Consider the following 16905-nt stretch of genomic DNA (forward strand, 5'->3'; position numbering starts at 1 on the left):
TTTTTACCTCTTCAATAGACAGTGATTCATCACAGTCTTCTTTTAGATTATCACTTGCTTTTTTTACATCTTTCACTGAATTTAGTACATTTGTACTGTCCGAACATAGATCTGTTTTATAGAGATTCCTGTAAAAGTTAGATACATATTCTGAAATTTTAGTATAATCTTCTGTTATTGAATTATTAATACTTAGTTTTGACAAAGAATTTCTTTCATAGTTTCGCTTTTCAATACTAAAAAATATTTGCTGTTTTTTTCGCCCTCTTCAAGCCATTTTAGCCGGATCAAACTGACCCAGTTGAAAGTTTGAAAATATGGGAAAAAAATATTTTCACAGTGAAACTTCTGATGTCCACATTTGCAACATTTTCGGGAAATCTTTGAACATTTTTTAGTATCAAAAAAGAAAAGTTAAAAATGTTTCCTTAAGAACATTCAGAAAAAAGTCAACCAAAATCCAGCGAAATTTCGCTGGATTTTGGTTGATTTTTATGTGAATATTCTTAAAGAAAATATTAGAAGTTTTACTGACATATATGTAATCACTTTAGATATTTTTAGGATTTTTTTGGAAGATTTTTACTCATTTTTTTGAATACATTTTCTTACCAACTTTGGGGGATTATTTTTTAGAATAAAATTATCTTTTCGGGGAAACTTTTAAGAAATTATTGGAATTTTCATCCTGAAGGTTTTACAAATTTTCATAAATTTGGGGAATTTTTTTGGCTGAATTTTTGGATTTTTTTCACACAAGGAAACAATATTTTTGGTGCCCATAAATGAGGACAACAGGAGGGTTAAACTGAATTTAGATCCCCATTAGACACTGGACTCTTTAACTGTAGCTGCTCTTCCTGGAGTCCTTGCTTTTACATTTCATACCTTTTCCAGACATAAACTGTATAGAAATGGATTTTCTCCGTGGTGCTGATTCATAATCTGCCCTTTATTATTCATAGTCCTAATAATAAAGTAAAAAAATAATTTAATGATACAGAAATCCTGTATTTAAATGTTTTTGTGCTTTTATTCAGTTTGATTATCCACTTTGCTCAAGACAGCAAAGTTACAAAAGTTATATATTTTAGATTTATGCATATATTTAATTTGTGACTATAAATACAAATGTTATAAACAAATACTGATATCTTTAAATGAGAGGTTGAGAAAATCACAATTCAAATTCTTCTAATTATCATTGTTATTGTATTTATATTTGTACTTCAGTAGTCCAAAATGATGTGAAAATACATGTATATAGTTTTACTGAAATATCATAACCTTTACCTCATTGCCTCTAGAAACAGGAAACACACTGACAGTAAAATGATACAGCCCTCTGATGTACTTTGCCCATGACAAAAGAAACCTGTAGAAACAAAACAAGTCTGGCATACTCTTTCCCCTCAGCAGGCTGTGGTTAACTAGCGGAAAGTGTGGACAGAATCACAGGTACACAGGATGTTCACTTGTCTTTCATCTAGAAAACACGTACACAAACAAATACTGCTGCAGAACCTCCTCTTGTTTTATTTTTATAGCATCAGAAAATCCTCCTCACTCTCCGCATTCAAGAAATTCATGAAGACACATCTTTTAACAGACGCAGAAATGTTCCCTTTTCTCCACCATACTGTATTTATTTATTATTACTGTTATTATTTTTTGTCCCTCCCTACTTTGTTAAGCATTGTTGAGTACCTTGATAAAAGCTATTTTAATCAATATTATAACAATATTATAACAATATTATAACAAGAGGAAGAATAATTTAGTTCGTTATTCTGGTGAAGTCTCCAAGCTCCGCCTCCAGCTGCAGATACAGTCTACGGCCACAAGTGAAGCAGAGAAATCGAAACTAACAAGACGTCCCTTTTACGCAGTGAGGTTGAGATGAAATTATCTGTCAGAAACGATGAAACTGATCAGTCTGCTGTGTCTCCTGATGATCACTGGAACGATCACCTGTGAAGATAAAGGTGAGTTTTAACTTTATAAATATAGTTTGTTGTTTCCTGTTGAGTCACATCACAGTCGAGTCTTAAAAACACGAGACACACAACTCTGACGGCCTGCAGGTCGACAGCTCGTCCTCATCAAAGCAGTTTTCAGGTCGGAACTGTGAAGTTTGACAGTTTTAAATCGATTTAAAGCAGAATTTAACACCAGTAAATGTTCTCTATTGAGTGTTTTTAGTTTTTTACTGCTGTTGGTTCTCATGTTTTAATCTGTGTAAATATTAAACACGGAGGATTTAATCTCGTTAAGTTTCCTCATAAAACAACAGAGGAACCAGCGACTTCTGACGTAGGTGTCGCTCGGACGCATGCGCAGTAGCTCATCAGGCAAACGAGGCAAACTTACCGCCGCCATTGTGACTGTCCCATAGGCTGAATCCCAAACCGCCCCCGACACACTATCCCGACACACTACCCCTCCGTTTGCGCGTTCCCGCGGAGGGTCCTTTTTTTATTGTGTATTATACATATTTACAGTGAGTTTTATATTTACATCATATACAGACAGTTCATTCCGATAATTTTCAGACTTTTACAATATAACATTGAAATAAAGAACGAGAGAAAAAAAACAAGAGAAAAAACAAACCAAAAAATAAAAAAAACTAAGAGAATTCTGACAATTACATAACATTCAAAAAGGCATTTAACAGAGGCATCTCTTTAACAAAACAGCTCTTCATAAATATTCCATACTTCTATTGATTTTTTGTTTGTTAGGTATTTCAATGACTGAAAGTAATGATTTCTTTAAACGAGTAATGATTTGGATAATGGTTTGGAATTTGAGAATTTTGTTTTGTGGATGTAATACTTCCCAAAAAGAATAAATATATTCATGATTTTCTCTATTTTCCTGTTTGTATGATTATACACTGTTATAATATGATCTATGTTTATCTTGACTGTGGTTAAAAGTTTCTGACTAAGATGGGATTGTACATCTTTCCATAATTTATTGGTTATAGGGCATGAAAAGAACAGGTGGATAATATCTTCAGTGCCACTTTGACAAAATGAACAGCTGGGATCTATATCAGTAAATTTTGAGATGGCTTTGTTTGTTGGATAATATCTATGAAGTATTTTGAAATGTGTTTCTCTTATTTTATTATTTAGACAGTACTGAAATAACTCCATCCAAGTTTTTTTCCATTTTATATTTCGAAATTGAGAGTTCCACCAAAATTTGCATTTCGGTTGAGTAATTTTATTTTTTTGAATAGATTTTCTTATTTTATTATTACATTTTCTATCTACTAAATCGATTCCATTCACAAACAGTTTGTTACTTACTTTTAAGTCTGACATCAGGTGATGGCCTTTCATTAATTGACGAAGACCTATTGGGATACGCTGAACAATAGATTTATATTCTCTGTAGGTGATGGGAAATTGATGTTTTGACATAAAAGCCTCATATTTAATTATTTCACCATTATAATCTACCAGGTCTTTAACACATATAATCTCTCTTTGGATCCAAGATTGTATGATTAATGATCGATTTTTTTTAGGAATACAACAATTATTCCAAACTATACATTTGTGTGGCGAGAAGTTATGACTGTAGCATAGTTTCCACGAATTTAGAGCTTGTTTTCCCGCGGAGGGTCCTCCACATTAAGGGCCGTCCCAAACCACGTAGTGCGGAGGGGGAGTGGACTGTTCAGCCCTTAAATAGCGAGTCTGCATCGATGCTCACTCTGGACAACTTTTTCAGGAAGTGCAACGTCGAAATGGAGGAGGAAACAACATATTGATGTGAGTTCCACATGCGTCCATTATTTCTCCCACGCCTTTTTCACACTGACAGAACATCACAAAAAGAGTGGTGTAAAAAGATAAATCAAAAGAAATAAATCTTCTTCTCTGCTGATGTTTGATTTAATTGTGCACCCCCTGACACCTTAAAATTTGAACACAACTGACAGAATTCATTTATTCATTCATTCATTTGTTGGATTTGAAATGCCAGATAATAGGATTGGAAAACATGTGAGTGAAAAAAAAGTGGGACGCTTTTGTCTTCTGGAAGCAGCAGCGATCCTTGTTAGTTGCAACCTGTGCCACAGCGCTACAGCCATGACAGTAGGCGTCTTTGTGTTACCATGGCGATGACGTCTTCCGTTTTCCGGTGAGGCGACAGGGCGTCCCATTCCTGACGATCGTATTTATACCCTCCCCCTTCAATAATAGGTGCCCTCCACAGCTGCGAGTGTGACTTCTTTTGGAGTGACACTCGGTAGTGGAGGGGGAGTGTGTAGGGGGCGGTTTGGGATTCAGCCATAGTCCCATAGATATCTATAATATGGCGACCATAGATATGAAGACCCATGTGACCACCGCTGTACGGAGGCGTGGTCTGATCACACGACTGGTGACGTTTGACGCACTTAAATTACGTTGGAAGCAGTTCAGCGCTTCAAACGTCAACGACTCACCTGAACCCAAAACATACTTTGCCAAAATCCATAATATAATCTGTACTTGCTCCAAGCCCATGTAAAAATTATATCAGTCTGTGTTTATAGAAAACATCTGACCATCTAAATATTTCATAACACAGAATGTAAGTGAAGAGTATGTAGGGTTACAAACAGACATGTCAAATAAGAAACACGATCTTCAATAAATATTGACTTCATTCTTCTTCTTCTTCTTCTTCTTCTTCTTCTTCTTCTTCTTATTATTATTATTATTATTATTGTATCCACTAGAAACCAGACAATCCTGTAGTGGAGTCCAACAGGAATGAGCATGGTGAACCAAATCCAAAATAATCCATGAACCAATTCACCGTCTCGATTGCCCTTCATGTTATTGACCACTAGATGTCCTACTGGAGCTCTGTTTGTCAATGAAGCCTCCAGTAATGAAGCATGTTTACAATAAACTTTTGTTTTTCGAGAAATGTTTATTTGAAGAAGCAATGTAATACAGTGCAACACAACACAGTGTGAAGATAAATGCCAGGAGACTACAAACATTCAGGGCCAGCACCTCAGAACATTACACTACACAAATATATTAAAAAGAGCACACAAATCAAGAGTCTTAATGGCTTTCATATTAGTGGAATGTCTGATAATTTTAATATATTGTTTGACTTCATTATCAAAGACAGAAGGAAATGGTTTCTGATTAGTGCGTCAACATTTGTGGATATGCCATAAATATATAATGAGGTTAATAAAGTGAAATTGTTCTTTTTTGGCAGATGAATAGCCAGTGAAACCAAACAATATATGTTCAAAGCACATGGAAAAATCTGATTCAATACAAGTCGAAAACATTTTACAAATATCTTCCCCTAATTTGGTGGAGAAGAGGCAAGACCAAAATAAATGAAATACTTCTTCAGGGTGTCCTTCAAAGAAAGAGCAAATTGTATCTGTTTTTTTTTTTTTTTTAAATCTTTGTTAAAAGACTTTTGATGGGTAAAATCTGTGAATTATTTGAAAAGATACTTCTTCTACTTTATTATTTATCATATATCTAGCTTTCAGGTTCCCCATCTTTTTCCAGTTAAGGTTATTAATTAAGGTGTTCCAGTAAGCTATCACATATGGAACTGAGATGACATCTTTCTGAAATAATGAGCGTATACGACAATTACTGTTGTTTGTTGAGGAGAAACAAATTTGACTTATTTAGAGTTTGCTTGGATCAGTGGGTAATAATCTTGCATTCTGTCCTGCTGTACTTTTAAATAACATAATTACTCCTTTAGGGATTGCATTTATAACAATATTGAATTCATTAATAGGGATTATGATAGTATATTTTAAAATAAACTCTTGACATGTGATTAGTGACCCTTCTGGGTTAAACAACTGATGAACCGAGAGTATGTTGTGAGTAAACCAAAAAGGGCAAAATAAGGATTAGTTTCTGTATATGATGCCTTTACTGTTCCATATGTAGTATCTATGTGGGGAGAAATGATGTTTGTGGATTATTGACCAGAAGAGAAGCATCTGTTTATGAAAGTCGGATAGTTTTGAGGGGATTTTTTCAACAATGTAATTACAAGATAAAAAGAAATTTAGGCCTTCTAATTTAGAGAAAATATAATTTGGTATGAAGTTCCAAGTTGAAAATGGGTTTTTAATGAATTGTTTAAGCCAATTTTTTTAAAGTATTATTTATAGTGTAAAAGTCTAAAAAGTTAAGGCCCTTATCATATGAGTTCATTATTGCTGATTTTTTAATATGGTGTTTTTTGTTCTTCCGTATGAAGCTATGTAACATCTTCTTGATATCTTTTAAGACCTTTTTGTTAACATTGAGAGACAAAGCAGCATATGTAAGATGGGATATTCCCTCAGCTAGAAAACAGACAATCCTGTAGTGGAGTCCAACAGGAATGAGCGTGGTGAATCAAACCCAAAATAATCCATGAACCAATTCACCGTCTCTATTGCCCTTCATGCTATTGACCACTAGATGTCCTACTGGAGCTCTGTTTGTCAGTGAAACCTCCAGTAATGAAGCATGTTTAGAATAAAGTGTCAAGGCTTCAACAAAGCTTCGATCGGCCATCACCAGATGTTGGACTTCAGCAGTGCTAAAACTACTGAAGTTGGACAGAAGCTGCTGTCACAATGAGACACTTTCTATTTATTCGTAAAAAACCCAGATGAATTAAAGACAAATTAATGTCAGCATTTTAATGCCAATGATCTTCCCTGTTTGATGTTTTCTGTCTGAGTTTTGTATTCTAGGAGGGATTCTTCATGTGTTTTACAGCCAACTGTTTGTCTAATAGACGTCTGCTGAATAAAACAGATGTTTTTGGATGTTAAAATAATGAAATATTTAGCTGATGCTGAATACTGCATGAATTAATCTAATTTTAACATGAGACAGCCTGTGACTATACATGTAATCTCCAGGTTTTAAGGTGGAATCAGATCAAATCTGTCCTGATGTGAACCTTTGAAAAATATTTCTCCTTTTTGTCGCCCTCCTTTTTCTTGATTTTTTTACTTTTAAACCTGTTTTGATCACCACACAGACCTCCTTATTCAGCATTGCACTGAAAAATATTCATATATTTCACATTTATTTCAATAATTCCACACATGAGGAATTCTTATCGCTGTGAAAATTATTTCTAAATAGTAAAGTAGCTCCTGATAACATATTTAAAGATTATATTTGATCTAGTTTATACATTTGATTTCTTTCAAGAAAACATGTCTGTTGTGATTCTCAAAAACATATTTTTAATCAAACTGATTTTTTAACCAAAAGAAATATACGTCATCCCATGTTGCCATTTCCTTTGTAAAAACTGTTATCAGGACCTGATATTTCTGTGTTTGATCATTTATTTCTTCTCCACAGTGTAAAATGGGTTCATCTTATAGAATTATATTACACTGGGAGCTGAAGCTTTGGAATGAATCTGATGTTTTTCCCAAAATACAAACCTATAGATAGAAAATGACCCATTTTAACAGTAGAAACACACTGATTTATTCAAACATTCTCAGACACAGATGTGCCAGTTTGCCTCTGGGAGTTAAAATCATTACAGAATAGAAACTTAAAATGTTTAACAGGTGATCTGTGTTCATGGTTCAACCTTCATCTGACCAGAATTCTCCTTTAAATCAGCTTCAGGTCAGTTTGTTTCTGTCAAACTGCAGAAATAAACTGAAAACAATCATTAAAAGTCCAAAATAGCAACAAAGAAGTAGAATCTAACAGCAGTATTTACTGATCTGTGGGGTTTTTGGGGAGATTTCGTCACTTCAGTTGAAAGTTTCTGTATTTTAGAATATATTTATGATGCAATATTTGTATTTTCTGTGTTACTGAAACCTGTTTTTTATCATCAAGTATAGAGTATTTTTAAAGAAGATTTAAAAAGTCAAATAAATGGCATCAAAGGACTTTTAAGTAACAGAAACACATTGTTAGTGTGGACTCAAATGATCAGCTCGTCATCAGGCTTCTGCAGAGGCTTGATGATGAGCTGATCATTTTAATCAGGTGTGTTGGAGCAGGGAAGCATCTAAAACATGCAGGACATGGGGTCCTGAGGAACAGGGTTGAGAACCACTGACGTAGACTACACCACTGCCGTGACCTGACTCCCACACTGCTCAGCCTCCTGTATATTAACCCTTCATCTCCTGCTGTCCTGTCTGTTGTTCAGAGACCTTTGGAGGGGCTCAAAGTTAAAAGGAGGCACATGGAGCATGATATGAAACACCAAACAGAAACATATCTGGCATTATAACTGGCTGAACTGTAGCAATAATATTCATAAACAATGTAGGCTAACATAGAATCATGACATACCAGGTCATTGTTCACCTCATGTCTTTGTTAGGAGGATCTAAGTTCATTGAAGCTTCTGTTGAGGGGATTGGTGAGGATGATGATGATGATGATGGAGGTGTGCTGTGTTGATCTGAGTGCAGAACATGGGAGAGACAGCAGCTGATTAAACAACAGTTCTGTGATCATGACAAGATGTAAAGATAAGTAACATTAAAATGTCTGACTGTGACCTGCTGAGTGTTTGTAGGAGACTCCAAGGCTGACTGTTGGAACTAAACACAACTAGCTGCTCATTCAGAAACTGAAAAGGGAGAATGAGAATAAAGGAGTGGTGGAGGTACATCCTCGATCCATAAAGCCATAATTCAAGCTGTGCATTCATTTATGACATATGAAGATAAAATATTAACCCTCGTGTCATCCAGCAGGTCAAACTGACCTGTTTTAAAGTTTGAAAATGTAGAAAGAAAAAAATATTTTCACAGTGAAACTCCTGATGTCCACATTTTCAACATTTTTGGGAAATCTTTGAACATTTTTTAGAGGAAAAAAAGAAAAGTTAAAAATGTTTCTTTAAGAACATTCAGAAAAAAATCAACCAAAATCCAGCAAATTTCGCTGGATTTTGGTTGATTTTTATGTGAATGTTCTTAAAGAAAATATTAGAAGTTTTACTGCGTATATGGAATCATTTTATATATTTTTAGGATTTTTTGGGGGGAAGATTTTTACAAATTTTTAAAATATATTTTCTTACCAAATTTGGGGGATTTTTTTTTTAGAAAAAAATAATCTTTTCAGGGAAACTTTTAAGGAATTATTGGAATTTTCATCCTGAAGGTTTTACAAATTTTCAGAAATTTGGGGAATTGAAATGGGAATTTTTTTTGCTGAATTTTTGGATTTTTTTCACACAAGGAAACAGTATTTTTGTGCCCATAAATGAGGACAACAGGAGGGTTAAACTGAATTTAGATCCCCATTAGACACTGGACTCTTTAACTGTAGCTGCTCTTCCTGGAGTCCTTGCTTTTAGATTTCATACCTTTTCTAGACATAAACTGGATAGAAATGAATTTTCTCCGTGGTGCTGATTCATAATCTGACCTTTATTATTCATAGTCCTAATAATAAAGTAAAAAAATATTTAATGATACAGAAATCATTTATTTAAATGTTTTTGTGCTTTTATTCAGTTTGATTATCCACTTTGCTCAAGACAGCAAAGTTACAAAAGTTCTACATTTTAGATTTATGCATATTATATTTAATTTGTGACTATAAATACAAATGTTATATACAAATACTGATATCTTTAAATGAGAGGTTGAGAAAATCACAATTGAAATTCTTATAATTATTATTGTTATTGTATTTGTACTGCAGTAATCCAAAATGATGTGAAAGTACATGTAGATAGTTTTACTGAAATATCATAACCTTTACCTCATTGCCTCTAGAAACAGGAAACACACTGACAGTAAAATGATACAGCCCTCTGATGCACTTTGCACATGACAAAAGAAACCTGTAGAAACAAAACAAGTCTGGCATACTCTTTCCCCTCAGCAGGCTGTGGTTCACCAGGCTGGCTAACCACAGAACCATCAGTTATGTAACTGGTGAGAGGTGTCTACAGAATCACAGGTACACAGGATGTTAATTTGTCAGTCATCTTGAAAGCACCGTACACAAACAAATACCGCTGCAGAACCTCCTCACCATCTAGACTTTTAACTACAACAGATCAGCTTTTAAATGCTATAGAGGCGACCTGTGATCTGTTTATTCATTTTTTACATTAATTCTCCTGTAAATCAGCATAAGATCAGTTTGTGTTTAAACCCAGTGAGTACAAACTACAAAAAATACAGATAAAACGGCAAAAACAGTAGTAAAAAAATGGGAACAGCTTATTTTATTTTTATAGCACCAGAAAATCCTCCTCACTCTCCACATTCAAGGAATCTATAAAAACGCATCTTTCAACACTGACTCAGAAAGTTCCCTTTTCTCCACCATACTCTGTTTATTTATTATTGCTGTTATTATTTTGCGTCTTTGAGTATCTTGAAAAACGCTATTTTAATCAGTATTATTATTAATAAGAAGAGGAAGAAGAATTTAGTTCCTCATTGTGGTGAAGTCTCCAGACTCCACCTCCAGCTGCAGATACAGTCTACGAGGTAGGCTGGATTACTCTACGTGCCCCTCCCCACACACCTGAAGCAGTGGAATCGAAACTAAGAAGAAGATTTCGCTGGTAGCGCAGTGAGGTTGAGATGAAATTATCAGACAGAAACGATGAAACTGATCAGTCTCCTGTGTCTCCTGATGATCACTGGAACGATCACCTGTGAAGATAAAGGTGAGTTTTAACTTTTGTAAATATAGTTTGTCATAGGCGTTTCTAGCCCAATTTTGGGGGTGCTCAAGCGCCCCTAAATTTAATCCCAGCACCCCTAAAATTTGAGAGATTTTTTTAATCTATTTTTTGTATTGCATGTCCTTTTTAAAAAAAAAAAAAAAAAGCAGAAGAGTGTAAAAAGTCACACAGTACTTAGTTGATACGTAATGTTTTAACAATTAAAAATACAGCACCCCCCTATCTTGCCTCAAAAATGGTTTGATCCCGCTCAACTTCCCAACTCGGGCTCTCTGAGCCTGTACCTGGATTCGGACGGGAAGCAACGACGGCTAGTGCCCGATGACTGAGAGCGAAGAAGAGGACGGTTGGCATAATCCGGTTTGTGACTGGGCCGGGATGGCTTCTCCGGCTTGGGGGGAGGAGGAGAATATGGATTTAGGTCGAGGCAGGTCGGGATCCAGGCGAGGATCTAGAGCAGAGGAGGGGGTGAGTATGAGTCAAACCAGGAAGCGAGTTTTGGATCAAAATAGTTCAGATGAGGGCAGTGGTGTTGCAGCGCCAAAAAGGCCGGTAAGAGAGCAGCAAAACCCAAGGGTGATCCTCAAGTTTAGACCAGAGAGTGATATTAATAAGGTAGGTCTGATAGCGCTATCTAAAGATTTGAAGAAAAAATTGGGAGATGTTGAGTTAGCTAAAGTGCTGAGGGATGGTAGTTTGCTAATTGTAAATCAGAAGAGCAGAAAAAGAAAGTGTTGCAACTGGATCAAGTTTGTAAAGTTCATGTGAATGAGAAGAGAGTAATAGGAGAGAAAACATTTGCACGTGGAGTTATAACAGGCATCCCTTTGGATGAGGATTTGGAAAAGTTTAAGCAGTGTTTGGGGGGTGTTGTGAGTGGAATTAGAAGAATGATGAAACGTGTAGATGGAAGAAGCATTGAGAGCCTGTCTGTCCTTTTGGAATTCAAAGATAATGTTCTCCCTGAGAGAGTTAAAATGGGCTGCTTAAGTTTCCCTGTAAGAGAGTATGTACCCCCACCACTCCGGTGCTATAAGTGTCAGATGTATGGTCACATAGCGTCGGTCTGCAGGGGAAGGCAGAAATGTCCTAGGTGTAGTGGAGACCATCGAGTAGAGGAGTGTAGAGAGATTAACAGCCCAAAGTGCTGTAATTGCGGAGGACAACATGCAGTGACCTATGGTGGGTGTGTGGTTAGGAGGAAAGCAATAGAAGTCCAAAAGGTTAAAGTAGCACGTAACATCTCGTATGCTGAAGCTGTAAGGAAAGTCCAGGAGCAGAACACAGTAGGAAGTAAAGGCAGCGCTAAGCAAGGTGATGTTATGAAGAAAGCTAATGTATCAATGGATGAGCTGATAGTCTTCTTAGCTTACGTGATAAACTGCACTGAACAGGTGAAGCATAAAACTGATAAAGTAAAAATAATTGTGAAGGGAACAGAGTTGTTCCTTGGTATGAAAGGGGTCACATGGGAGCAAGTTAACATGAGACTGGAGGAGGAGCAGAGGAGAGGGGGAGTGACGGCTGGAATATCCTGATTTTCCTCCAATGGAATGCTCGAAGTTTAGCAGCAAATGGTCAGGAGCTAAAGGGTTATGTGCAGAGCTGCACAAAAAGCCAGATATTATCTGTGTCCAGGAAACTTTTTTGGGGCCATCTTTAGAATTTAGAATTAGAGGGTATGAGCGTGTAAGAAGGGATAGACAGGTGGGTAGTGGAGGATGTGCAATATTTCTAAGGGAAGGAGTGCAATATAGAGTTGTAGGGAAAGGAAGGAACCTGGAGTTTATAGTTTTAGAGGTTTGGGCAAAAGAGGGTAGAATGAGGGTGGTAAATTTTTATAATCCATGTAACAGGCTATCAATGGAAGGGTTGCAGTAGTTAAGTGTTCACTTAGAAGGTAGGGTGGTATGCTGTGGGGATTTTAATGCACATAGTTCACTGTGGGATGGGTATGATGATGTGAATGGGTCAGTGGTAGAAGAATTGATGGATGAAAGGAATTTGGTAGTGTTAAATGATGGAAGTATGACAAGGATTAATGTTTATAATGGGAGTGAATCAGCTGTGGATCTTACATTGGTATCAGAATGTATTGCAGGAGTTTGCACATGGAGAGTAGATGGTGAAACAACTATAGGTAGTGATCACTATCCAATAGTAGTTGAACTGGGTCTCAGTTTGGAGGAAGTTTGCACAGGGGGGGGTGGGAAGGTGGATTTATGATGGGGTTAAATGGGATAAGTTTAAGTACATTTGTGATGTTGAAATAAAGAGAATAACTGTAAATGCCAATATTAATGATTTTAATACATCCTTTTGCAGTGCAGTATTGGAAGCAGCTAAGCAGACAATAAGGAGGAAGGAAAAGAGAGGTAAGAGGAAGATGGTGCCCTGGTGGTCTGTCGAGTGTACTAATGCTGTTAAGGAGAGAAATAAGGCCTTTAAATCCTTTAAAAGAAATGTATGTTATCAAAATCTTTGTGAGTACAAGCGGAAAGTGGCACTTGTGAGAAGAGTAGTAAAAGAGGCCAAGAGGTCATGCTGGAGGAGTTACTGTGACACATTAGGAAGACAAACATCTGTGAGTCAGGTATGGGGGACTATTAGGAGAATGTCGGGTAATAATAAACGGTTTGGATATCCAGTTATAACGAGTGGAGATAGGGTTGTGTTATATGATAAAGGTAAAGCAGAAGTGTTAGTACAGCATTTTGTGGAAGTCCATAGTAATGGAAATCTGGGTGTAGAAGAAAGAAGGGCAAGAAGAAAGACAGTGGGGAACCACATTGAAGCCCTTGAGGATGTTGATGACTATGAAATTGCAGTAAATGTAGAGTTTTCAATGGAGGAGGTTAATATGGCATTAAATGACTGTGGGAAAACTACACCTGGAGAGGATGATATGAGTTACTGCATGCTGAGGAATCTCAGCGAAAGTAGTAAGAGAGTTTTGTTGAGGTTGTATAATAGAGTGTGGGTAGAGAGTAATCTGCCAGAGCAGTGGAAGAAGGCGATAGTTGTCCCAATATGTAAGCCGGGTAAAGATCCCTGCCAAGCTGCAAGTTATAGACCCATAGCTTTAACATCACATGTGGGAAAGCTGATGGAAAAAATGATCAATAATAGACTACTGTTCTTTCTTGAGAGTAATGAGTTATTAAAAGGTCACCAATATGGGTTTAGGAAAGGTAGAAGCACAGTAGACCCTTCGTTAATTTTAGAAGATGAGGTTAGGAAGGCCCAAGGTAACAAAGAATGTGTGGCTGCCGTGTTCTTTGATGTTGAGAAAGCGTATGATATGATGTGGAGGGAGGATTTGATCATTAGGCTACATCAGATGGGTCTACGAGGAAGGATTTTAAGGTGGGTCAGGGACTTTCTATCAGGAAGAACAATAGCTGTACGAGTAGGGGGGGATGTTAGTTCGGAGTATGTCGTTGAAAATGGAACACCACAGGGTAGCATTGTTAGTCCAGTAATTTTCTCCATTATGATTAATGAAATTTTTGTAACGTGGAGTCCTCGGTTGGAGTGTCACTATTTGCTGATGATGGTGTAATGTGGAAAAGAGGCAGGAACATCAAGTATATAGTTAAAAAGGTATCAATAAGGTAGAAAGCTGGGCATTAAAGTGGGGTTTTAGATTTTCTGTAGATAAAACTAAGGTCATGTTTCTAACTAGAAAGAGAGTAAGAAATGATATTAAGTTGACACTATATGGACAAAACTTGGAAAGAGTGAATGAGTTTAAATATTTAGGACTATGGTTTGATAGCAGGCTGACTTGGAGGTTACATATTCGGAAAACTGAGGAGAGATGTAAGAAGGTAGTGAATGTGATGAGATGCCTTAGAGGGCGGGACTGGGGAGCAAGTCGAGTATGCTTAAAAATAGTGTACACAGCATTAATCAGATCTGTTATTGATTTTGGATGTGTAGTATATAATTCGGCAGCACAAAGTAATTTAATGAAATTAGATGTAGTGCAGAGTCAGGCGCTGAGGATTTGTTGTGGAGCAATGAAGTCAACTCCAGTGTCTGCCCTTCAGGTAGAGTTAGGAGAGATGCCTCTAAAATATAGAAGACTGCAGCTACTGTTGTCATATTGGGCAGGTCTTAGGGGTCATAAAAGTAATCATCCAGGTTTAAAACTGTTATGTAGTTGTCAAGAAGGGGAGCGAGCTCAGCTGAACAGTTTTGGGTGGATAAGTAGACGAAAAGCTCGAGACTTTGGTGTTGCACAGATGGATGTTAGTCCTGCTGTTCCGATCTCTGTAGTCCCCCATGGATATTGAAAAGGCCTGATGTAGATCTTGAGCTACAGGGAAAGAAATGTAGTAGTAGTAGTGTAACAGGATATATAGAGAAGAGGTTTTCCTCCTGGTTAACAATATATACAGATGCGTCAAGGTTAGAAGATGGGAGGGTTGGGATTGCTTTTGTTATTCCAAGTCTTGACATTAGAGTTTTAAAAGAGTAAATGATAATATAGCAGTGTTTACGGGAGAGTTAGTGGCAATTTTGTTCGCGTTACACTGGGTAGAAGAAAGTGCAGCAATGCAAGTAGTTATAGCATCGGATTCCAGTAGTGCATTAATGAGTATACAAAATATGAGGTCTGAGTCGAGGCAAGATATAGTATACGATATATTACAAGTGGTTTATCGAATAAACATGTCTGGAAAACAATTAGTTCTTCTTTGGGTACCAGCACACATAGGAGTTGAAGGGAATGAGCTGGCAGATGCCTATGCAAAGAGAGGGGCAAGAAAAGAGATGGTGGATCCTCAAATTAAGTACAGCAAGGCTGAAATTAAGAGCATAGTTAAAAAGAAGTTAGAGAGTGAATGGCAGAGAGATTGGGATGAGGAGGTAAAGGGACGGTTTTATTATTCATTTCAAAAGAAGATTAGGGGGCCAGGGGTTGGGGGTCTGTTGGCAAGGAAGGAAGAAGATGTAGTAGCGAGATTGAGATTTGGACATACACGATTGAATAGTACTCTGAAACTGATTGGAAAGCATCCTACGGGGCAGTGTGAACACTGAGGAGAGTGAGAGTCGAGCATGTTTTGATGAGATGCAGGAAGTATGAACAGCAAAGAAGAGTTTTAAGTAGACGTTTGGAGAATAGAGGGTTAATCTTTTCTTTGGGGACTGTTTTGCAGAGAGACTCTACGTTCGATGTATATAAAGAGCTGCTGACGTTTCTTCGTGTCACTGGGTTAATTAGGAGAGTTTAAGAAGATGTTGAATGCTGGGGCCTTCCTGGCCCACACTCCTTACCGGAAGGTGGCGGTAAATGCAACCTAAAGTTTTTTGCCAACCGCCATAAAACAAAAAGAAGAAGAAGAAGAAGAGCCTGTACCTGCACAGAGCTGCTACCTCGCAGGGAAGGTTGTATGCGGTAGTGGTGTAAGTATCTGGTTTAAACCAGGATATGTGGCACAATTCTTCACTGCTACCACTCAATACCAACACATTATTATCATTACAAGTCCGCATTTTTGCTGAATTTAATCATAGGTTACTGTTTATGTTGTTAGGTAGAAGTTAGCTGACGTTTTTCTAGCTAGCAAACGTTACAGGTGGTCAGTGTCTGTTTGAATTGGACTGAGAGAAGCTAGCTGTTGTGTCAGTGCATGTGTTAATATTAAATCCAAAGTTCTACTGACTAGCTAGCTGACTGGATGCCCTTTAACATTATAACTCCTATTGTGTATGTGTGTACAGACAGACAGACAGACAGACAGACAGACAGACAGACAGACAGACAGCCTCATTATGGACATAAGACTGCCCCCCCCCCCACACACACACACACACACACACACAAATTAGGGTTACGATATGTTTCTTTTATGATTCCAGTGCATTCCTGTGACTCAGCATTTAAATAAACTTTATCAGATTGGATGGTTTAGTCACAGACTTTTCCAAAAAGTGTTACGCTTTTTTTTCATTAATGTGGGAATGAAATTGCATATACAAAACAGTGAAGTTTATCTTGCTTGGCTGGGCACCTCTGGGTGCTCAGCACCCCTAAACCTCTGATCCTAGAATTGCCCCTGTAGTTTGTTTGTTGTTTCCTGTTGAGTCACATCATGAGTTGCCTTGCGCTGCTAAATGACCTTGGTGACAACATTCCCCACTTTGTGTCGCATCATCTGGATGAGTTGCCTCCTGTGTCATTTAATA

At 37.1% G+C, this 16905-nt stretch overlaps 2 protein-coding genes across 2 annotated transcripts in view; both read left to right on the forward strand.

The window, feature by feature from the left end:
• The window catches only part of LOC127533914 (CD276 antigen homolog), a 244219-nt gene that overhangs the window by 102337 nt on the left and 124977 nt on the right, over window positions 1–16905 (forward strand). The window lies entirely within an intron of this gene.
• Window positions 1845–16905, forward strand: part of LOC127533912 (CD276 antigen-like) — a 61320-nt gene continuing 46259 nt past the window's right edge. The window contains exon 1 of the mRNA XM_051947909.1: window positions 1845–1985. Coding sequence (XP_051803869.1) covers window positions 1922–1985 — 64 coding nt within the window. The 5' untranslated portion in view covers window positions 1845–1921. The remainder of the gene's footprint in view (window positions 1986–16905) is intronic.

Source organism: Acanthochromis polyacanthus, chromosome 5, assembly GCF_021347895.1.
Source record: "Acanthochromis polyacanthus isolate Apoly-LR-REF ecotype Palm Island chromosome 5, KAUST_Apoly_ChrSc, whole genome shotgun sequence".
NCBI classification, from domain to species: Eukaryota; Metazoa; Chordata; class Actinopteri; family Pomacentridae; genus Acanthochromis; species Acanthochromis polyacanthus.